The following is a 24,734-nucleotide window of genomic DNA, read 5'->3' as shown; positions in this document are numbered from 1 at the left end:
CCGCGCTGGAGTTCTGTTGTGTCTACTCTACAGCAAATGTTTTATCCTTGGTTACTGCACCTGGCTGTGCAGGAGCTGAGGATGAAACATCCTTCTTGGCATGCAGCCCCATACTTCTCTGGTATGCGGCCACATGCTGCGTGTCATCGAAAATGGCTATGTGTGTCAGTGCTGACATGCATGTCATAGGTTCGCCACCATGGCTATATCCTTTTCCCTCCGTTTTCCAAAGAAAGGACAGGACAAAAAGCCTGACTTTTCCTCTTTAGAATGGCATTGCTAATATTAAGTTTTAGTTCTCTGGCACCTTACCACAAAACCATATAAAATAAGTTTTGTAGGTATAAAACTGTCAAATATTGGCAATTTTATGGTTCAGCATAGTTAAAGGGGTGATATTTGAGACTTGGACCAAGGATTAGGGCTAGGATGAATCCATTTAATAAGTGAAGTTTTAAAAAAATTTTTTGAAGAAAAGTACATGTATTACTTTTATTAAACAAGATAAAACAGTGTTGTATGGTACCAAAAAGCTGCAAAATTAATATTGATATTCTAGGAGGAAAAGGTCAGGCTTTCCTGTCCTTTCTTTGGAAAAAGGAGGAAAAAGAATGTGGAAGTCTCCTGACTTACAAGGACGACTAGGGTCATTAGGTTTTAAGTTCTCTGAAAGGATTAAAGTTATTTGAGAAACTCCCTTTCCCTTTCAATAAGAGGCAAAATTTACATACCACCCTACACTGATTTTAGCTCTCCCTCCCTGGAATCTGAGACTAACATGTACCGCTAGGCAAAGGAGGAGAGATAGATACTAAAAGGATTTGTGAATGCCTTTGATTGTATTACCTGGAAAGTTTTAACATTCTTTGTAAATCCCCTAGACCAGTGGTAGTCAACCTGGTCCCTACCGCCCACTAGTGGGCGTTCCAGCTTTCATGGTGGGCGGTAGCGGAGCAACCAAAGTGTAAATAAAAAGATAGATTTAACTATAGTAAGTTGTTTTATAAAGATTTATTCTGCCAAACAGCGAAAATTTGACATAAAGTACTTGGTAAGTAATTATGATTATGTGCTTTAACTTGCTGTAACTCTGCTTTATAAATTTTATAAAGTTAAGTTACTTCCCTACTTTATAAGTCACCATTACTGTGGAACCAGTGGATGGTTAGAAAATTTTACTACTAACAGAGATACAAAAGTGGGTGGTAGGTATAAAAAGGTTGACTGCCCCTGCCCTAGACAAATGTTATAATCTTGTTAATGATTGTGTCATGCTGTCATACCCCCCCAACCTGTATGTGGTCAAAGGGTATATAACCAACCTCTGAGATGTATTTGGCGCACACGATTTGGGTCTGCTATGCCCCGTGTCAGTCATATGCGGCTGGCATAAATAACCCATCTCCTCCTTCAATAAAACTCTTCAAACTTCATCTGGACTTGGTGTCTCTATGTAAACCCGATGAAGTGAGGTACAGTGCCTTTCAGAATCTGGGGTACAGTACTTTACAAAAATGGCAATGCTGTATCCCCTCAAACCGCTGGCCAAAGTACAATAGTTAACTTTATATCTTGTCATAGTTTAATTAGGTCAAATTGTCAGAAAATAATTTAACTGAAAGGCTGAGACTTGTCTGTGGTAATATTCGGTACTTAATCTGACTAGCCTAAGTGAATCAAGATGTGGTCATTGACCATCTGTAGTTTTATTTAAAAGTACTTTTCTGGAGTTATGGTGAACTCACAAAAAATAGTGGTAATATTAGAATAATTGGATAAAATAATGGATAGATGATACAAGGTATGATTGACTTATACAGTTCAAGTCTTTTAAAGGATATGGTAGTATTTTAGACTCGAATGATCTAGTAGAATTCATTGAAGAGATAAAAGTTAAATTAGATGCTAAAATCTAAGTGGGGGAAATATTAAGTTCAAAGTGTAGAGGCAGGAAAATATTGTTGATTAATCCTGGAGCATAAGCAAAAAAAAAAAGAGAATAGATGAGCTACGAAAGAGAAATGAAGTCATGTTGTAGCCTTAAATGCTAGAACAGAGTTTTTCAACCCCAGCACTGTCAATATTTTGTGTTGAAATATTCCTTGTTGTGGAGGCCTGTTCTTTGTATGGTACAATGTTCATCAGCTTCTCTGTCACATACTTATTAAATGCCATTAGCATCTTCCTTACTTTGCAGCCCCCACCTCTGGCCCTTTCATGACAACCATTTCCTCTAGACACTGCCAGATATCCTCTGTGGGACAAAAATTGCCACAGCTGGAATTAGAGGGTGAGTTGTGTTGACTGACTGGCTTTTAAAAAATCTATACAGGATTAGTCAACATGGTCATAAGATGATAACTGAATATCCGGTGTACTGGTGATCTGTCTCATATCTACTGTGCATTTTTATAATACTAATATGGTTGGACTTCATCAAAGAACAGAATAATTAGATAATTAGATTTGATGAACAAAAATGATTCTTTATATTGCAAAACTAACATAACACTGATTTAAATCATACTGTCTCATATTTGTTGTTGTTTTATCTTTTCTTGTGTGGTATTTATCATGGGGAAAGTTTAAACAATGAATATTGTGAAGGCATTCCTAAACGTTATTTTTTTTCTTAATTCTATAACTGTAAAACATTCTGTAACTGTTTATAAGTTGAAAAAGCTATTGATTGGAGAGATTTTGATATAAGGTGTGTTTGAGAAAGATTACTTTTTCAATAACTGAATAGGAAGTAGGGACTTCAATATTATTTATTTTATTTCTTTATTGAATTTATTGGAGTGACACTGGTTAACATAATTATACAGATTTCAGGTGCCAAATTCTACAACACATCTCTGTAGACTGGGATTTTAATTTCAAATATTTTTTTATGTGTTAAATTTTTTTTTTTTTTTTTTTTTTTTACAGTGATAGAGAGAGAGGGATAGATAAGGACAGACAGACAGGAACGAAGAGGGATGAGAAGCATCAATCTGCAACACCTTAGTTATTCATTGATTGCTTTCTCATATATGCCTTGACTGTGGGCCTTCAGCAGACCCAGTAACTGCTTGCTGGAGTCAGCCACCTTGGGTCCAAGCTGGTGAGCTTTGCTCAAACCAGATGAGCCCGCGCTCAAGCTGGTGACCTTGGGGTCTCGAACCTGGCTCCTCCGCATCCCAGTTCGACGCTCTATCCACCGCGCCATTGCCTGGTCAGGCTGTTAAAATTTTTGTATAGACTTAGAATTAACTAGTCCTTATGCCGAAGGTTGGCTGTATTTGAAGTATTTGGATTAATTCTCTAGTCTGTCCTTAATTTATCTTAAGACTATAAGAGAGATAGATTTGGAATATGCCAGACAGTCTTTGAATTCATAGTAATAGAAAATTTTTCCTTGCAGTCAACAAAAATAAAGACAGCTAAGGAGTCTCATCTTCCTGTTTTCATTATTACCAAGCTAGCTTATAGTTAAATATTTTTATCTCCATCCCTCAAGTACATATGTACCAAAAAAAAAAAAAAAAGTGGTGACTAATCAGATGAAGTTATTTTTCAGAGGTCAAAGAAAAATAAAGTTTGATATATTCTTGATGGCTGCAGTTGGAGTATGGCTGATAAGTTATATTTGGAGAATGAAGGGTTGGGTAAGCTCCTAGGATTTGAATTTGTGGGGAAATCTTACATTTTTCTAATGAGATGTTCACAAATGTAAAGCATTTAAACCTTTAAAAAATCGCTTTCTCTTCAGGCATGATTACAAAATAAAAGACAGAATCAAAGTATCAATTTCCCTCTACTTTGAAAAATAATCAATTTGTATTGGCACAACAACCAAAACAAAATTATAACCTATAAAAGTTCTCCATGTTTTGTAAAATTTACTTAATAGCAAAGTTGGATTCCTCTCAGGTTTGATCAGGTCCTTGCATTTGTGTCCCAGTTAATATACTTTTGATTCCATTGTTATGTTTTTATCGTTAAAATACTTCGGAGTACTTTTTAGGTACTTCTGATGACTTCTAGAAGATTAATCCAGAAGAAAATATCTTTTCTCTCAGCTCTCTTAATGATGGTATTACTTGCAACATGTCTCCATTTTCTTTAGTGAACGTGCCTTAGAAGTGTTTAGTCACTTCTACTTATTATTTAATAGATCCTTACTATCTAGGATTTAATTGTTGTGGGTGGTATAAAAAAATCATAATTTTCTTGATTTGTAGAGCTATTACATTGAATGAAGTTACCTCTTTGTGAGTGATACTGGACCCACATACTTTTTGTAATCCAAGGAGCTCACAAATCCAGAGGTGTTTCCTAAGATGGGCACAGACTGATTTGGTGGCAAAAACTCGACTGGTACTGATAGGAGTTTATTTGTAATGTTTATTTTCATACTCATAAATATTCATTTATGCATAAATAATGTGCTTGATTATAGGACAGGACCGTAGCTTTGACTAGAGGTGCTAGGGTGACATATTGTGCATAAGCCATGCGACCTTTCTAATACTTTTTAAAGAAATATAAATTTTGAAACATATCTAGCTCCAAAAATTTCAGATAAGGATGGCTGATATACATGATTTTGTGTCCTCTGCAAGGTTGTTTTTCTTTTCAATGGTCCTGATAAAGCTGTGGGTACCTGCATGAGCATCTAGAGATTGACAAAGATTTTATGAGGTCAGTTGACATCTGCTGAATGTTAGTCCATTTTTTTTAATGTGATATGACTAAGAGGATTTTTTTTATCAGCTATTCATAAAGGATTTCTGAGCTATTTTAAATACCAGATACTAATTATAAAGAACTTTCTTTACATCTAATGCCCAATTAATTATATAGGCTAAGGCTGATTGAGTTAACAGAATTAGAATAAAATGGAAACAATCTCTTTTCATCATTTATTATTATCCTTCTTTTGGTTATAGGTGCAAAATATTCACCATCCTATAGATTATACTATTGGTATTGACCATGGCCTGACTATGACTGCTTTGCTTCCCACTTCCACCTGTTCTCCTTTATTTTTTTCTCCTCTCCTTTATCCCTCTTTCCAGATATATTTTATATTTTTATTTATTGGATTAGGCATAAAGATGATTGGAAGGTTACTGAGTAGTGTTGGGCTAAGAGGGCCTGGGCTATAGTAGGTAAGAATGGAAGAACCTTGCTAGAAGGCCTATTGTTCTACAGGAACTCTTTAATGTCCTTAGCCTATCCTTTTAGTGACTACTGTGGTTGCTCATTTGCAAGATGACTTACTTTAAAAAAATTATTTATTTCTTTCATTCTAGGGAATATAGCAGTTACTGCCTAGAATTTTTAATAGTTTAGGTGCTTCTTTTACTAAATATCTAATATGTATCCTAATAAGCAGGAAAATCAGTAACTTCTCTTTCAGGTTCCATTTTCTGTGCCATTGCTATTGTCTCTTCTCATCTGTGTACTTGATGCTCCTATAATTGATTTGTCTATTAGGGATGTGGTATAAGGTGACTGTCACAAATATTTATGCTTAATTTTGATGGGTAAACCATGAAACAATGAAAACAAAATAATTTGGGCCAGGATTTTCTTGTTCTGAATGTTACTCAATGCTTGTAAGTCCATCTAGTTTATAAAAGGAAGATGTAAGGGAAGAAGAATTTGATGTATATTTTATTATTAAGTTAAAATCAAGTGCCCAATTTAAAAAGAATGACATTTACTTTTAAGGAAAAAAAAGGTCTCTAGGGTATCATCATATAACATGTACTATATGACAAAACAAGGCTCTTCTTTTTAAAGCTTATTTTAATTTAGTTACATATATTCATCTTCATTAGTGCTATATTGAACTAAAATCATTACACCAACTTCATTGATTTATTATTTAATCAGGTTAGTAATGTCTACCATCCTTTGACTTAAATTTGTTTATATTGTTTTGCAAGTTACTCACAGATTTTTGGTGGTTTCATTTGTGTCAGTGTTGTGTGTGTGTGTGTATGTATATACATATGTGTGGTTTTTTTTCTCATATTTTCAACAGATTCTGAAGGGAGTGGTAATGGAAGTGAAGACCCCTCAAAGGACAGTGGAGAAGGTTCCTGTAGTGATTCTGAAGAAAATATTTTAGAAGAAGACCTGAATGAAGATATTAAAGTAAAAGAAGAACAACTTAAAAATTCTACAGAGGAAGAAATACTGTCATCGGAAAAACAGTTAATTAAAATGGAAAAGAAGGAAGAAGAAGAAAATGGAGAAAGACCTAGAAAGAAAAAGGAGAAAGAGAAGGAAAAAGAAAAGGACAAAGAGAAGGAAAAAGAGAAAGAGAAAGAGAGAGAGAAGGAGAAAGAAAAAGCAACAGTGTCTGATAATGTGGCTGCTTCTGCTGCTGCCACCACACCAGCCACAAGTCCTCCTGTTGTTAACACATCTCCTTCAGTCCCCACTACAACTGCTACAGAGGAACAAGTCAGTGAGCCAAAAAAATGGAACCTTCGTCGAAATCGACCACTTTTGGATTTTGTATCCATGGAAGAATTGAATGACATGGATGACTATGACAGTGAAGATGACAATGATTGGCGACCTACTGTAGTAAAGAGAAAGGGAAGATCTGCATCTCAGAAAGAAGGAAGTGATGGAGACAATGAGGATGATGAAGATGAGGGAAGCGGGAGTGATGAGGAGGAAAATGATGAAGGCAATGATGAAGATCATAGCAGCCCTGCCAGTGAAGGGGGTTGCAAGAAGAAGAAGAGTAAAGTTCTTAGCAGAAACAGTGCTGATGATGAGGAACTGACCAATGATAGCCTGACACTATCTCAAAGCAAGAGCAATGAGGTAGATCAACCCAATTTTTATGATATCTGTCTGTCTGGGGAAAAGGGAATTCTTCTCTAAACCATTCTACTCATTATATTAAGTGGCTTCCTTGAAATCCTATTTATAGACAGTTGGGGGAGTCAATGAACGCCCTGTAACATTTATTCATTTGGCCAACCAACCTTTATTGAGTACCTGATATTTGTCACCGTTCTCAAGGAGCTCACAATCATCGTTCTCAAGGAGCTCACAGTCTATATCTTTAGAGGAGTATTTCCATAGACTCGGGAAATGGTAGGGTTTTCCTTCCCTTTCTATCTTCTCACCACATTATTCATAGGACTGCTGAATGGTGCTAAGTGGATTATGGGAAAGGTCACCTTTCAACTTAGTTATGTTCATATCCACATAAAAATTTAGAGTCTTAGAATACTTTATAACAGGGCAACAAGCAGCTTAATGATTGTCTCAGAGATTCATGTTCAAGGTTAATTTCTTTACCAGTTATAGCACCATCATCTGAATAGTCACCAAATCTTTGCTTTAGATATATGCGAAATACAAACTATATGTTTACATGTACTTAGTGAATAAGTTCTCTCTACAAAGAAATGAAAGCAAACATTTCTATCATAAAACAAACATTCTTATCATAAATCTGCAGTAATGACTCAGTTCTGCCACTTGAAGTTCTACTACTGAAAGTTAGGTTTATCCATTGGGCCCGAGATGCAACATTCAAGACTCTTCAGTCAAACACATTTGTGTCTTTTTGTCTGTGTGTTTATGTATATGTTTTTATCCAAAAGAAAGATTGAGTTGTCTTCTCATCTGTAGATGTATTTGTTACATCACATGTAGAACTAGACTAATTCAGTCTGTCATTTTGTTAGTGTGTTTATAGTCATGAAAATTCACTTCTTTCACTTTATCAAGCACTTTTTTTTTTCATCCCATTGAAATAGGTTAAACTGGTAGAAAAATTTGCTGATTTTCTTAACTAAACAATATATAGCAGTCTACGAGGGGTTATATGTCAGTAGAGATGAAATATGACAGTTTATATTTTAGATTATAAACATTTCTTAACTTCTAGTTTGCCCACTTTCATATGAAGTGTGTTGCTTGTCTCTAGTGCTATCCTAATTTTTATCTTTAGGTAAAGGAAAATTGTCATTTAGAATATAATATCGCATTTATAATGATGTAGCACAGGCAATTCCATAGCTTCAATGCTAATTTATGGAAATAGAAATATGGAAAATCCAACTGTTCATATTTGATTTTTAGGCATGTATCCAGTTTATTTCATAGCACTTAGTAGTATTCCATCTGTATTTACTGAATAAACTTACGATTGGCATCACTTCCTTACTTCATTTTTATTAGCCTGACATTCACAAAAGTAGGCTGGCTAATGATAGAGGCAATGTGGATTAGATTTATGCTAAGGTGTGGGGGACACCTTCATATGTTTAGACATTTGCCACGTAAAGCCAGTATATTATCCATTTGTTAATAATGTGTAATATGTAATGTATTGCTTAAGAGATTGTAGACTTATTTTTACGAAGCATTTAAAGGCCACATGCACTGTTTAGTTTTTTCCTACTGGAAGAGACTTTAGTTTATAATGGGCCTTGATAGATTTAGGTTAACATTCCCAAAGGAATGAGATTGCAGAACATTTCTTGGAAAAGTGCCTTGTTTCTTCTTACTTAGCAAAATTAATTTCTCTTTTGTTATTTTATTTTAATTTTCCTTTTGTTCTACTCTCTGCAGAAATGTAGAACTTACAGAAAATTCATTTTTCCTCAATAATAGTCTACCTGAAAGCTTGATAACTGGTTTTTTTACAAGACTATTTGAATTCTTCAAAATTTTTGGTTTTAGTTTTATTTAAAGGTTACTCAAATTAGATATTAAATTTTAATAAAAAATGAATCAATTGAGATTATTTTTTATGTTTCTAAATTTTTTGATTTTGTAAAAAGATGATTAAAGTTCATCCTTGTTGCCTATGGCCACTGTTCCTATCTTCCTGGCTCTTTTAGGTAGTTACAGCTTGCTGAGTGTCCATTCGTTAATACATGTATATTTTATTATATTGGAAGTATTTTTCTCTGCTTTTACTTTAGGTTTACTTTTTTTTTTTTTTTTTTTTTTTTTATTTTTCTGAAGCTGGAAATGGGGAGAGACAGTCAGACAGACTCCCGCATGCGCCCGACCGGGATCCACCCGGCACGCCCACCAGGGGGCAATGCTCTGCCCCTCCGGGCATCGCTCTGTTGTGACCAGAGCCACTCTAGCGCCTGGGGCAGAGGCCAAGGAGCCATCCCCAGCGCCCGGGCCATCCTTGCTCCAATGGAGCCTCGGCTGCGGAGGGGAAGAGAGAGACAGAGAGGAAGGAGAGGGGGAGGGGTGGAGAAGCAGATGGGTGCTTCTCCTGTGTGCCCTGGCCGGGAATCGAACCCGGGACCTCTGCATGCCAGGCCGACGCTCTACCACTGAGCCAACTGGCCAGGGCCTACTTTAGGTTTTCAAATACTACTTTGTAGTAGACCTAGCTAAAATGTGGCTTTAGAAGTACATAATAGAATTATATTTAGTTTGTAAGCAGTACACCTTTTTCTTTGCTGCTCTCAGGTACTTTGTAGGGAAAGGATGTTGGGTGTCATGTAAATGAGGCCCAGGAACTTTAATAATATTGAAGTTTCTTAGGGGAATTTGATATATTTTTAAGCTTGATATTTTTTTGATCAGGTTTGTTTGTTTGTTTGTTTGTTTTTAGAACTATTGGCTCTTAAAGGCCTTAACATATCTATGCCACGGGCCTTAAAATACTCTAGAGCAGTGATTCTTAAATATTATATTTTGGTTTCAGGACCTTTTGATACTCTTAAAAATTACTGAGGACCCCAGTTATTATTTACATAGGTTATATATTGATATTTACCATTTCAAATTAAAACTCTGAAATTTCAAAAACTAAGACATATAGAATCACCTAAATTGTCAGATTAGTATTGCCATCCCATGTCAGGTAGCTTGTGAAAAACTTTACCTTACACCTATGATAAAGAGTGAAAAAGGCAAATAACCTTAGAATTAATGTGAAAATGGCCTTGACCTTGTGGACCTCCCTAAAGCAGAGTTCCTAGACCAATCATAACTTGAGAACTATTGTTCTAGAATTGGGCATTTTCTGCATATGGATAGTAGTGTTTGTCAATGGTATTATGGCATTTATGAATTTGGTATAGTTTGAACAATCCTCTTGAAATATGATTATGTGTCTTTTCAAAGTTTTATCTTGAAGCATTGAGATTCACTAAGGTTATCTTGCCTTTTAGTTTTCTAAAGTAGATTTTTGGGGGAGGAGGGCTGTGCAGTATTTTCAGAGACTGGTTCCCATTTTCAGTGCTTTGAAACCAGAGCTTTGGATTAATATTTGAGAGAAAATCGTATCAATAGAAATTTTCAAATGGAAGTTTTTTTAATAAAAGACTCATTTATAATAAATGGATATTAGTGTCTAGCCATATGAGAAAATGGCAGTTGTCCTCTGATTTGCCAATTAAAATGCAAAAGTTTTGCTGAAATTTATAAATAGGCACTGAGGTTAGAGCTTCTTACTTATTAATTGCTGTTTTACACATTTCAAAATAAAACAAATTTCTCTGAGGCCCCAAAAAATCAATTTATAACACATTACAAAAATTACTTGAGATTCTTAAGAGTTTATTCTTTAAAAACACAGAAGTCAAACTTGTGGGTATACTAATTTTGTTTCTCTTCAGGACAATCGATTCCTTTAATTCTGGTATGACATGAAGCATGATGGACTCTTTCCTTCTGTTAAAAACACATGTAAATTAGAATTTGCCCTGCTGTGTATTATATTTCTAATCATCTATGTGGAACACACACATAAGGAAACACTAACGTACTTCAGAGCCATAAGACTATTGAGCAATATTATCATTCTCGGTATAAATTTTAAATCCTAAGGGAAAAAATGAAATAATTTACTATAATTAATTTACTGTAGCATCCCATTTATTCTTATAATTACCATTAGATTCCTTTAAATTATTCCATAATATTAAAATAATGTTCTAGGTAGTACTCTTGTGCCATTCAAAACTGACTTTCCCAATTCCTATTTTTATGTAAAAATGATCTTTTCAAATGATTATAATTGGGGTGAAAACTTTAGCTTAACTATTATCTCTAGAAACTTGAAAACTGAGATACAGCTTTAGAAATGTGCCAATAAAAGTTGATACTAAATTGGCTTTAATATTTTGTTTGTAAGCATTCATATTCCCATATTTTATCTAGTAAAGACAACATAGAGCATCTTTTTTTAAGAGGATGTGTTATTTAGATTTTCCCCTTGAAGAATTGCCTGTCAGTCATTGCATCAGCCAGTAGTATTATTACAAAGTGCTAGTTTACCCTCATTTCTCTCTCTCTGCATTACATTTCTAGTAAGAATTTCTAATGATGGGGAACAGAGGGCCAGAGATACCAGTTAAATTTGTCTTCTCTGCCTCTAAATGATATGTATAGAAATTGATGCAGAGATATAATTTAGCCACTTCTTGTTTTCCTGAGCAAAATAAAAAAAAAAAAAAAAAGGAAAGTAATGGAATTAGAGCCACCTGTTGACGTTAATTTTTCTGATCCATAGTAATTTACTTGTTTCCTACATGGATAAACCTTTCTCAAGGGCTGATTAGTTGTAATTCCAGCAGAGAAATACTGTCAGTGCCCATGAACATGTATCTTCTCAGTCATCACACTCCAGTTGTTTGTTAGGTCTTTTCCTAGCCTGTTTTTTTTTTTAAACCTAGATATTATATTCTAAGAAAAATGTCTTTTGGACTTAACAATAGGAAAATATTTACAGCAGCTTAGTCATTGAGGCTTATAACTTTTCTTCGGGGTATCAAGAAAGATTCCCCCGTGTAATAAATGGTTAGCTCATGTTTCTCTTTTAATCCACCTACAAGAAGTACAGAGGAAAGGAGAATGGGAATCAACATATCATTGAGTACCTAGGATGTCTCAGTAACATTCTTATATACATTATGTTGTTAATTCTAACAGCAGCCTCGCAAGGTAGGTACTGTATTATTATTATAATCCCATTTTACACATGAGAAGACTGCAGTTTCAAGGTTCAACAGCTATTAAATGAGAGATGAAAATAAAACCAAAGATCTTTTGACTCTAAATTAAATGCTGTTCCAGTTGAAGCATGGCTAATGGGAGGAAGATCTGAGCAGATTTTTTTTCTGGGTGGATTTTGTTTTGCTCACTGGACCAAAGAACTGTAAAACCTTTTTATCTTTATTTGATTGCCATGTCCAAAGCCCTTAAACTACTTTGCTTTTATAACAAAAGGAAGCAAAGGATAACATTTTAAATTACTGGGGTTTTTGAGAAATATGGTATACCTCCTTGTTGACTTTTGCATTCTTTCCTGATTTGCTTTATAGATCAACTGCAAGTTTAGATGCATTACACAGAAATAGTATATTGAATGACTGTTATTCATTGTGACATTTGAGTGTCATTCAAATGTCACAAGTTGCTATTGAAATGATGGCTTTAAATGTTACCTTTCAATATTGGTTAGTTTAAAAGAATATAAAAATATAAACAAAATTAATATGAACCTATATTTAGTGAATATATAATATGGAGCTAATTTAGAAATTTTGTTTCTGAATATGGTCAGGTTCTTAAATGAAAATATATAGACTCAAATACCATATTTTGTTATGTAAATCTAAGCCCAATCTGTTCACTATGACAAGAATTATCTTGTTAATTTATCCTTTAAAATTTAAATGCATAATGTAGAAGGTTTAAATTAAAAAAGCAAACTCTTTCATTTCTTGAAATTTTATCTTTTTATATTTATCTATTATTATATCTTTTTTTATATTACAATTAGCTAGGTATCTTTATTATCAGTTTATACTAGATTTTTTTTTTTTTTTTTTTTAGGCAGAGATAGACAGGGACAGACAGACAGGAACGGAGAGAGAGATGAGAAGCATCAATCATTAGTTTCTCATTGTGCGTTGTGACTTCTTAGTTGTTCATTGCTTGCTTTCTCATATGTGCCTTGACCGCGGGCCTTCAGCAGACCGAGCAACCCCTTGCTGGAGCCAGAGACCTTGGGTCCAAGCTGGTGAGCTTTTTTGCTCAAGCCAGATGAGCCCGCGCTCAAGCTGGCGACCTCGGGATCTTGAACCTGGGTCCTTCCGCATCCCAGTCCGACGCTCTATCCACTGCGCCACCACCTGGTCAGGCTATACTAGATATTTCTTGACATAAACCTAATAGAGTACTCTGACTCTTCTAGCAACAAGTCAACCTGGATTATTTTTATATGGTTTTCTGTACCTATCATCTAGTTGGATGACCCTGGAACTTCTGAATTCCCCTTATACACTTAAGAATTATAGTCTGAAAAAAAAAAAAAAAAGAATTATAGTCTGTAACTATGCCATCACATACATAGTTGCTTATATGTTACCTTGAATTGATTTATTCCTGTTTAATATATGTGTGTCTTGTTTTCCATAGGTGGAATTATAGATTTCCAAAGAGTAGGAGCCTAATGTTTATACTTTTTAAACCAATGTATAAGATTATGTAATAATTACTTATGAGTTAGTTTTTCTTTCTCCTAGTTTAAGGGATTAGACTAATTAAGAATGGCAAAGCAGATGTAGAATTGTTAGTCGCGTGCTTGCGTTTTCATTTTCTAGAGGGGAGCATACTTGGGACTTGCAGGGAAGTGACAAATTAGGGTGCTTCTTACAGGGTCCTTTGAAACAGAGGTGAACTTCTCATATGTAGCATTTTCTTAAATTACTAAAAGAATGGAGAAGCAGTGTAATTTTGGAAACGCATAAAATAATTTTAAGTGAGAGTTTTATTTAAATTACCTTTTCATTTCAATATGTGATTTTCTGATATATTTTAATATTTAGGACTCGCTGATTCTTGAAAAGAGTCAAAACTGGAGTTCTCAAAAAATGGACCATATTCTGATTTGCTGTGTTTGTCTTGGAGATAATAGCGAAGATGCTGATGAAATAATTCAGTGTGACAATTGTGGCATTACAGTCCATGAAGGTAATTTTGCTGTCTTTTCTCCCTTTAGAAATGGCTCATTGATACTGCATTTTAAAAAGTAAAATTAACTCCTTTACATTTGTTCTGTTCTAAGATTTTTCTACAATATTTCATGATGTTTCAATTGCTATGGGACATGGAATCATTAAAGTATGATGGGTATTACTTTTCAGAATAGCTAAATTTTTTTACAGTAAATTGTTGGGATGATGTTGGTTAGTGAGATTATATAAGCTTCAAGTGTTTGATATTATAATACGTCATCTCTGTTGCATTGTGTGCTCATCAATCCAAGTTCATTCTCCTTCTGTCACCATATATTGTATTTGACCTTCCTTACCCTCTTCAACCCCCTCCCCCACACCTTAAATGTTTAAAATAATTAAAATGGAAATGTTATTATGTGGAAACCACAGTATTTCTTTGATAGTCAGTGTTACGTTACACTTTTTCTTCATGGCATTATTTCTTTCTAGTTTTTCAGTGAAATTTAGATGGAGTCTAATATGTTAGTTAGTCCAATAGAATGGACTAACATATTAGTTACTAAAAGGTTAGTATTGAAAGGTTACATTCTAAATCTAGTGGCATTACACACTTTCTTCTTTCGTATTTATTTTTAACTGTGAACTTGAAAGGAAAATATATAGAGGTCATCTTTTAAAATCTGAAAAAGGAGTCACTGTAATAGATTGAACGAGTTTTTTCCTCATTATTATTTTAGAACCTTCTTTGTTATATATTTTTTTGCTTAAAATTTTATTTTGATGTAATATCTGACTTACAGAAAAGTTATGAGTAATAAGAATTCCCATGTTTTCCTCACCCAGCTTTCATAGATGGAAACATTTTGCTGTACTTGTTTCCTCTTCTCTATCATATAACAGGTTTTTCCCTGACTTCTATGAGAGCAAACTGTAGACATAATGCCCCCTCTACTCCTAAATACAGTATTGGTGTGTCTTTCCTACGAAAAAGGGCATTCTATTACATAACCACATAATTATCAAAGTCAGTAAAGTAGCACTGATGGAATACTATGATCTAATCTATTGACTGTATTCACGTTTTAGCCATCATTCTAATAATGTCAGTTCTGGCCAAGTAAAATCAGGATCACTGATTGCATTCAGTTGTCTTGACTATTCAGTCACCTTTAATCTGGAACATATCCTGAGCCTTTGTGTTTCAAGCCATTGGTATTTTTGAAGAATACAGGACAACTCTTTTATAGAATGTCCTTAATATGTTTTTTCCCCTCATGATTGTATTCAGGTTATGTGCTTTAAGCAGGAATGTCACAGAAGTTACATGGTATTCTCAGTGTATCATATTAGGAAGCATATCATGTTTATTTGTCAGGTTGCTCCTTGTAGGGAAAACAGCTGTGTGTTAGACTCGCTCGCTTGCACTTTGCATGATTAGTGCGTGAGCATGTGGCAGAGCCACGTGTGTGTAGCCTATGTAAGGTTACAGTTGCTTTCACTCAGGGTGGACTGCTTGCCTGCCACTGTGAGGGGCCACCTGGCGGATTGCTTGCCTGCCACCATGAGGGGCCATTTTCCTCGCGCGCCTGCCACTGCGAGGGGTGATTTTGCTCTGTGCTCACCCCTGCCCTAAGAAGTGGGTTTCTCCTGCCTGTCTGCTCGCCTGCTGTTGCGAGACTCTAATAAACGGGAATGAAAGCGTAGGGCTTTCCAGCTCCGCAGTTCCTCTACCCTGCCCAAGTCCAGTGGGAACCTGCCTGGCCCCGGCCACTGGCGTTACACTGGTGATGCTCCTTTGATTGCTTGATTGAGAAGGTGTCTTCCAGGTTTCATCGTGGTAAAGTTACTATTTTCTTCTCTATCGGTTACTTTTTCCCATTAGTACCATGACTTTCACAAACCAGTATTTCTATGACGTTGTCCTTCCTCGCCTTTCTGGTATTATAGCCGTCCTCCCAGCGGGTTCTGGGAGTCTGTAGGCGTGAGGGAACTTTGGATCCTGGGGGGCTGCACTGTTTAACCCAGCCTCTTGCCTTCATATGAAGCCCCCCCTCTTGCTGCCAAGGCTCACCGTGGGAATGTCTTCTCTTTCTGTTATTCACTCCTTTTTCTTCCATAATGTTTGTTGAGAACCTTCCAGAAACTAGACACTCTCTAGGTTTTACGCATGTGGAATAAACAGAATACAGAAATTGCTGACTTCATGGAGCTTAATGTTTGGTAAAAAGAGACAGGTGATGAAAACATAAAAGAATAGATAGACATGTACCAGGACAAAGAGTGGATAGGTGGAAATTTGTATTTTTAGAAGGTGGTAAGGGAAACCCTTCTGACACGGTCATGTTTGAGCAGTGACCTGCAGGATGTGAGGGAGAAGCCATGTGTATATTTGAGGGAAGCGCTCTAGGGAGAGGGATTAGTGAGTGTAGAGAACTTGAAGTGGGAACGTGCTTGGCGTGTTTGTATGATGGCACAGCGATTGGCATGGCTAGGACTGAGTCGAGTGAGCCAGGTTAGTATAGAGGTGGGGCAGAGATTGGGCAAACCCCATGAGGCCTTGCAGGTCATGGTACTGATCTCAGATTTTACTACTGTATTATGGGTATAGGAAGACATGCATGAGGTTTTTTTTTGTTTTTAGATTTTATTTATTCATTATAGAGAGGGGAGAGAGTGAGAGAGAAGGGGGGAGGAGCAGGAAGCATCAACTCCCATATGTGCCTTGACCAGGCAAGCCCAGGGTTTTGAACCGGCAACCTCAACGTTTCCAGGTTGACGCTTTATCTGCTGCGCCACCACAGGTCAGGCCGACATGCATGAGTTTTGATCAGGGGATTATCTGATTTGATTTATACTTTGAAAGGATCACTGTTGGACTGAGAATAGACGAAAGTGATTGTTGGGGAAACAGCTGTGTCAGGCTTGCTCACTCGCACTTTGTCTGATTGGTGCCTGAGCACATGGCAGCGCCACGTGTGTATAGTCTGTGTAAGGCTGCGGGTGGTTGCCCTGTGGATCGCTTGGCCGCCACCGTGAGGGGCCATTTTGCTGTTCATTCACCTGCTGCCATGGAAAGAGGTTTTCCCCTGCCTGCTTGCTTCCCTGCTGTTGCAAGAATCCATCAATGGGAATGACCCCCCACTTTCCGGCTCCGCAGTCCCCTACCGTCTGCCCAAACCAGCGTGAAAGTGCCAGGCTTCGGCCACCAGCATCACAGTGCTCTACTACATCTAAGGTGGGACTTAGGAAGACAATTAAGGAGACCCTTGTAGTGAGTTTCCCAAATCTCCCACTTTTCAGATGCCTCCTGGTGGGAGCATTTCTTCTCAGTCTTCGGAAAACACGATACCCTGTAACCCGTGGCCTTAGGAGTTACTTCCCACAAGTGCTGAGTCCTCCAGATGGGACCAGGAACTTGAGCCAACAAGGCCTTCATCCAAGGGACTGTTGAGACCTGAGCCAGAGAGGAATATGTTTGGAGGTAGATAATGTAAGTTTGGTTTGAAGCTGAGCTGTAGGTAAGATGTTGGGACTAGAGATGTACTTTGGGACTCGTCAGCTTGCAGATGTTTTAAAGCTGTGAGACGGCATGTGTAATCTAGAGTGTAGTCAAGTGGTCCGAGCACTTCAGCGATGGGGACACATGGCTGGCCAGTGAGGAAGGAGGAGACCATGGGAGAGCTCCCAGGTGAAATCTGAAACTGACCCCCTTATGCTGGAGGCAGGGAGCCATTGAAGAAGAAGGCAGATCATCTAGGTCGGTAGGTGGCAGGCTTACTGAGCAAAGGAACTTAGAAGGCTTGTTGTAGGCACCACAGGATGAGTAGTTTTCCACACTTGCAGCAGAGTCTGAAAAGTTTACATAGAAGCTTTAAATGGGGTCAGTCGCATATACAGGAGGCCTTAGCAGGGTTCAGTTATGCACTGAGTCTAGATAATCTCATCAGCACATTTCTATTTCAAGTGTATGACATTGGGCAGCTTCTAGTGCAGGGAAACGCATATTCCAAATACAGGACAGGGAGTGGGAAGCTGCCAGTCGCCGGGGTCAGGGTCCAGGATCTGACCAGCAATGGCCTTCCCCAGCAGCCATTGCATCTCATTCTGTCACTTGCTGTACATTTCTTGGGTCATTTCTTAATAGGCTTTGCTTGTCTTTTTCTCATTGACTTGTAAAAATTCCTTTTTTTAAAGTGTTAACCCTTTGCCAACTGTATGTTACAATTATTTTCCATCCTTGCAAATATTTTTCCACCCTTGCTAATATTTTTCCACCCTGTCCTGTACCTTTTTACTTTGTGGTCTTTTGTACTGTTTAGAACAGTGGTTCTCAACCTTTCTAATGCCGTGACCCCGCAATACAGTTCCTCATGTTGCGGTGACCCCAAACCAAAAAATAATTTTGGTGGCTACTTCATAACTGTAATTTTGCTACAGTTATGATTCGAAATGTAAATACCTGATATGCATTATGTATTTTCCGATGGCTTTAGGCGACCCTGCTGGGGTCGCGACCTACAGGTTGAGAACCACTGGTTTAGAATGTTCTTTTTTATACAGTTACATTTGTAGATCTTTCTCTACTAATTTTTTAAATCCTTAAATAAAATATCATCTAGAATTAACTCAGAGAAAGGAAAATTTTCTAAAGAATAATAGGAAGCTAGTGTTACTAAGGTTTGTTTGCTTTTTAAAAAATTCAGGTTGCCTAAATGACAGATTTCCATATTGTAATCCAGCCATGCAACTTTCCCTTAAACATGTAATGGTTAAACATGAACTTTTTTAATGCTTTATTTTAGAGAGAAACAATTTGCCCATCATAATATAATACATGAGCCTGACCTGTGGTGGCACAGTGGATAAAAAAAAATCAACCTAGAATGCTGAGGTCACCGGTTCAAAGCCCTCGGCTTGCCGGATCAAGGCACATATGAGAAGCAACTATTACTAGTTGATGCTTCTCACTTCTCCCCCATCTTCCTTTCTCTTCTTCGCTTTCTTTCTCCCCCCTTTCTAAAAATTAATAAATCTAAAAAAATTATGTAATATATGAATATTAAATAAAGTGTGGGAAATAGAGAACAGAGAGAAGAAAAGACATTTTTAATAATCCCCATGTCCAGACAATCATAGTGTTTTGGTGTATTTTCTTTATCTTTTTTTTTTCCTTCTCCTCATTTTCCTCTTCCTCCTCCTTTTTAAACATACTCTTTAAGTAGTCATAATGAACAGAGACTTCTGAGGTTTTGGAAAAAGATAAAAGATAGTACTCCAGATGTTGCTTTTCAAATGTATGATTGTCTAATTAGTTTTCAGAGGACTCACTTTATCTGAATGTAGATAATTTTTTTTTCTTTTTGAAACTGATGGGTTCTAAACTGTCACTTAATATAAACACCTTTGTGACAAGATCTTGTAACTGACTTGTAATACTAGGGTACCCCTGACTGTGATGTCAGTTATCATGATACGCTGATTGCACCGTGTCTGAAGAAAAACGTCAGGTATGTGTCATGGTACATGACAGAGCATTAGGGAGTACAGTCGCTAGCAATTATCCTTAAATTCAGTTGCTATGCCTTAAATCGGGTCAGGTCTACTAAGAAATGTTTTCCTCCCATTTATTTAATTTTCATTCTGCTGTTAGCCTAGCCCTGGGCCCTTTTTATTTCTTAGTGTATGAAAACTATATCTGCATGAGTGCTTACTGGGTAGGAAAGTATGTTCAACTTATAACCATTGGGACTTAGAAGTCAAAAGGCACTTTGGTTCTTTTATGCTTTAGGATATGTTTCTGACAGCTATCATGTGTAAGTTCTTTTCTCATAAACAACATTACTCACTTTAAAATCTTTTACTGGCCTGACCTGTGCTGGTACAGCGGATCAAGTGTCAACTTGGATTGCTAAGGCCACTGGTTCGAAACCCTGGGCTTGCCTGTTCAAGGTACATATTAGAAGCAGCAATGAGTTGATGCTTCCTGCTCCTCCCCTCTCTCTGTTTAAAATCAATAGATAAATTAAAAACAATTGTTTACTGGATTTTGTATTCAGATGTTTAGTGATAGGATGTTAAATAACTAGGAAGTGTTTTAAATGTTTAAATGGCAACTTTTGTGTTCCTATTTATTTCCTTTCTATACTGCATGATAATTACAATAGATATAATTAAGTACATATTACAGGTGAGGTGATTCAGTCTCAGAGATGCCGTTTGTCCAATTATTTGGCTAGAAGGTAAAAGACTTTTGGTTCCTCAGGACAAGTGGAATGGGGAGAATTTTCACTTACTTGGACTACTCACACCCTTGTATAATTGAAAATAATTATAAACACACTTTATATATATTATTTTTGTTTGCTGTAGTTTGTGTAGTTGCATGTGTTGCTTAGAGGTTGATCCTAATTAGATGGCCATAGACACGTTTTCTAGGTTGACTCATCTGAAAACAGGATTAATCTATCTGAAATGGATTTTCTGTCTATACATTTTTAGTTTATATTTACCCATATAAAACAACTCCTGTATCGTAATAAAGATGTACTTTTTTTTGCATCTTCTACTCAGAATTAGATAGGTAAATAGAACAAATATTGTTTAAATTCTGTTTTGTGTGGAAGAAAGAAAAAAGATTTAAGCATGTATTTAATCAGTAATCACCAAGGAGTAGAGTGGATATTGAGTGCTATAACTTTGGTCGAGAGCTGATTAAACCGAACAGGTATGGCAAAGGAATACGGGAAAAGGGCAGGTGAAAGGCAAGGAAAACACTCCGCAAAGGTGATTACACAGTGTGGGTTGTTTTTTAGGGGCAGTGAAGCTGAAGGACAAATACTTGTTCCCTTGCTGGTTGTTCCTTGAGCTGGCATGATACAATCTTCTAGCTTACACGTAGAAATTTTCCAAGAGAGGCTCTCAGAAATCGTTCCAGAGTTTGCTCCTAGGTTGTAAATCTCTGTGCAAATGTTTGCTGTATGTGTAGTATATTCTTCAAAAAGCAGAACTGAAATTTTGCTTTAGTCTAAAAAAACCGAACTGTTGTCATTTACCTTGATTTTGGTGAACGAAAAGAATAAAATGGATAGTCCTTCAGGGCCTTACTAATTTGGTAGTTGCCTCCTTTGTGTGCATACAGATGAAAGAATTTGATTCAAAGGTAACATTATTTTTTAAACAAAAGTGTTTTTCCTTGTATTATTGTATAGCCCTTTCAGAAAGCAGGCTATTTTTATTTTGTTTTATGATTTTTCTTTAAATACAATATTTTGTTTACATTATATTAAGTTTCACTACCATAGAGCCTTTGAATAGCTTATAGATGACAATAATTATTGGATTTTTTGGAGGCAGCTTATGTAAATCATAGTTGCAAATCAACTTTTAGGTTTCTGCCTCCTAGGTTGTTTTAATTATGGTCTGTATTGAATGGTAGTGATGTATGAATACTTACATGTGACTGTTGACCTTTAAGTGACATCTAGTAAATTAATGTTCTTATTTTAAATTTATTTATGAGTGGTATGTCATCCTTTATCTTTCTGAGTGACTTGCTTCAGTATTTACTCATTTATATATATATTTATTTATTTAAATTGGGGTCTTTGGTAGTTGTAGGAAAGCACTCTCCAGTTTAGGCTCTTTTTGTCTGTTTAATGTATGGTCAGTTCAAATAGTCACATGACATTACATTGGGTATATAAATGTAACTAAGTGGTGAAACCTTTTGAGAGATGATCATTATTTATATGTTTCTTATAATGTTTCATTTTATTGGAGGTTACTCTGGATGTCTCTTAGAATCTGTCACTAAGATTACCGTCTAGAATAAACCTGGTCTAAAGTGTCCTGGGCCTGACCAGGCGGTGGCGCAGTGGATAGAGCATCGGACTAGGATGCGGAGGATCCAGGTTCGAGACTCTGAGGTTGCCAACTTGAGCGTGGGCTCATCTGGTTTGAGCAAAGCTCACTAGCTTGGACCCAAGGTCCCTGGCTTGAGCAAGGGGTCACCCAGTCTGCTGTAGCCCCCAGGTCAAGGCACATATGAGAAAGCAATCAATGAACAACTAAGGATCTGCAACAAAGAATTGATGTTTCTCAAATCTCCCTTCCTGTCTGTCTGTCTGTCTGTCTCTCTCTCTCTCTCTGTCACACACAAACACACAAAAAGTGTCCTGGGATGGTTGATATTTGGCAATCTGTAGACGGCAGACCTTGAGAGATAATGAATGTGTCTTAAGAGGTCAGAAAAATGCCCAAGCCTAAGGTGACAGGGGCACACATCTGGACTAGAATTAGGTTGTAATCTATTTCATGCCTGCAATGCATTAAATTGTTTCTCTGAAGGATGTTTAAACCTGAGGAGTGTGTCTTCCTTTCCTGAAGAAGAGAAATTGGATTATAGAACGTTGGTATGGGTCCAGCACCATTTAAGGAAAAGAAAGTTAGGCCAGTTGACTCAGTGGTAGAGTGTCTGCCCAGCGTGTAGAAGTCGAGGGTTGTATTACCGACCAGGGCACACAGGAGAGCACCCATCTGCTTCTACACCCCTCCCCTTCTCCTTTCTATCTCTCTGTTCTTCTGCAGCCAAGGCTCCATTGGAGCAAAGTTGGCCAGAACGCTGAGGATGGCTCCATAGCCTGTGCCTCAGGCACTAGAATGGCTCTGGTTGCAGCAGAGCAGCAGCCACAGATGGGCAGAGCATTGCCCTCTGGTGGGCATGGCGGGTGGATCCCGGTCAGGTACATGTGGGAGTCTCTTTGCCTTCCCTCTTCTCACTTAAGAAAAATACAAAAAAAAAAGAACAAGAAAATTATTTAGGAATCACTATTAGAGTCACCAGAGGAATGATCTTGATTGTAAGCTTTCCCTAGTACAGCATAGTTTTTTAGAGTCTGGGTGAAATGATCTCTCAACGTTTAACATTTTGAGAATTGAGTTTTTTTCATGCTCACTGACCCCCGAGAGTGAGTTTTGTTTTTTTTCCCCCAAAAATGAAATTAGTTACAGTTACAGTTTTATTAACTTAAAATCATGCTTGTTTGATAACCAATTTATAGAAACAAAAAGAACATACATTTGCCTTTTTTTAAATGTTGCCTTACACATTTTTAAAATAAAAATTGTTGTATAATCGTACTCGAAATGGTCAGGAGGCATGAGGACATACATGAACGTTCATTCTACTCAGAGTTAAATTCCCCTTTATTTTCCATGATTATCGGTACTTTGTTGGTGCTAATACATTCTTCTTGGTATCTTTATGCTGAGAAAGAATTATTCATAATGGATGTGACATCACTTTCTAGTGAGTTTGGTTGGTTTGTCAGGATCTGAGTTTATAGACAAATGAACTACAGGAATTTTAATGGTGAGAACCTGATCTTAACAAGATGTTGACAGCGACATCCTGCCTGAGTTTCCTGCTGGCTGACATTTTTGACAGCTAATCTATTTTTTTAAGCCCAATAGCAGAGAAAATCTTTTTGATTTTATACAAATTTTAGACAGATCTGGAAACCCAAATAACTTTAAATATTATTATAATTCCAGACGTGTATTTGAGTTAATAAGGAATCATTTTGCCTTTGAGAATGAGAAGGTAGTTGAAGTATAGCATATCTTACTCTAAAATGTAAAGAATTATGCTAAATAATGTTTATTTGGTATGTCCGTATTCTTTTTTTTTTTAACAGGGACAGAAAGAGAGTCAGAGAGAGGGATAGATAGGGACAGACAGACAGGAATGGAGAGAGATGAGAAGCATCAATCATCGGTTTTTCGTTCTGACACTTTAGTTGTTCATTGATTGCTTTCTCATATGTGCCTTGACCATGGGCCTTCAGCAGACCGAGTAACCCCCTGCTTGAGCCAGCGACCTTGGGTCCAAGCTGGTGAACTTTTTGCTCAAGCCAGATGACCCCACGCTCAAGCTGGCAACCTCGGGGTCTTGAACCTGGGTCCTCCGCATCCCAGTCCGATGCACTATCCACTGCGCCACTGCCTGGTCAGGCTGTCCGTATTCTTAAATTTTTTTTATCATACTAACTCCTCCAGAACACGAGCTTTGAGTGAATGAGAAGAGGAATGTTTTAATTTATTTTCAGTTATAAATTTTTACAGAAGATAGACTTATAAATGTTTCAAAAGAAAAAATACCTCATTAGCCAGAAGTTGGCTCATTCATGAATGAAATTCAGCTTGTCTAACTCTAGTCTGAACTGTTCAAATGTTCTATAGCCTTTCTGTATGTGTGTGTGTGTATGTGTGTGTGTGTGTGTGTGTGTGTGTGTGTGTGCGCGCGCATGCGCACGCACACATGTTTCTGTATTATTTCCCTTTCTCTAAACTTTGCACTTATGGTTGTTTGCATTTGTGTTTTAATATGCCACCTCCAAAATTAGATAAGAGGCATTTTTGTTTGTTTTGAATGAAAATGGTCTTTTAATGTTCAGTACAAAGGGAGCTAAAAAATATTTACTAATCAATAGTTCCTAGACTCAGTCTGATTATTTAGTGAAAACTCATATTTAAGCATTTTTTAATTAAAAATAATTAAAAATGATAAAATTTCCCCCTCCTGTAATGCTTTTCCAGTAGGTCTAAAACTATTTTTAAAGGTCATTTATTTTAATGCATGTACCATGCATGGTAGGTGAAAAAGTATTTTTTTTATAAAATGATTTCATCTTTGTGTTTTGATATTAATATCAGTATAAACTATTTTTTATATTTCTCTCCTTTCTGTTTTCTTTTGTGATTTTTATAAGT

At 36.7% G+C, this 24,734-nt stretch overlaps 1 protein-coding gene across 2 annotated transcripts in view; it reads left to right on the top strand.

The window, feature by feature from the left end:
• PHF14 (PHD finger protein 14) overlaps positions 1–24,734 on the top strand; it is a 186,010-nt gene that overhangs the window by 7,861 nt on the left and 153,415 nt on the right. For both annotated transcript variants that reach the window (XM_066354053.1, XM_066354052.1), the window contains exons 3-4: positions 6,038–6,834; positions 13,833–13,977. In XM_066354053.1, the coding sequence (XP_066210150.1) occupies positions 6,038–6,834; positions 13,833–13,977 (942 nt within the window). The remainder of the gene's footprint in view (positions 1–6,037; positions 6,835–13,832; positions 13,978–24,734) is intronic.

The sequence above is a fragment of the Saccopteryx leptura genome, chromosome 12 (assembly GCF_036850995.1).
Source record: "Saccopteryx leptura isolate mSacLep1 chromosome 12, mSacLep1_pri_phased_curated, whole genome shotgun sequence".
NCBI lineage: Eukaryota > Metazoa > Chordata > Mammalia > Chiroptera > Emballonuridae > Saccopteryx > Saccopteryx leptura.
This window is presented reverse-complemented; position numbering and strand designations above follow the sequence as displayed.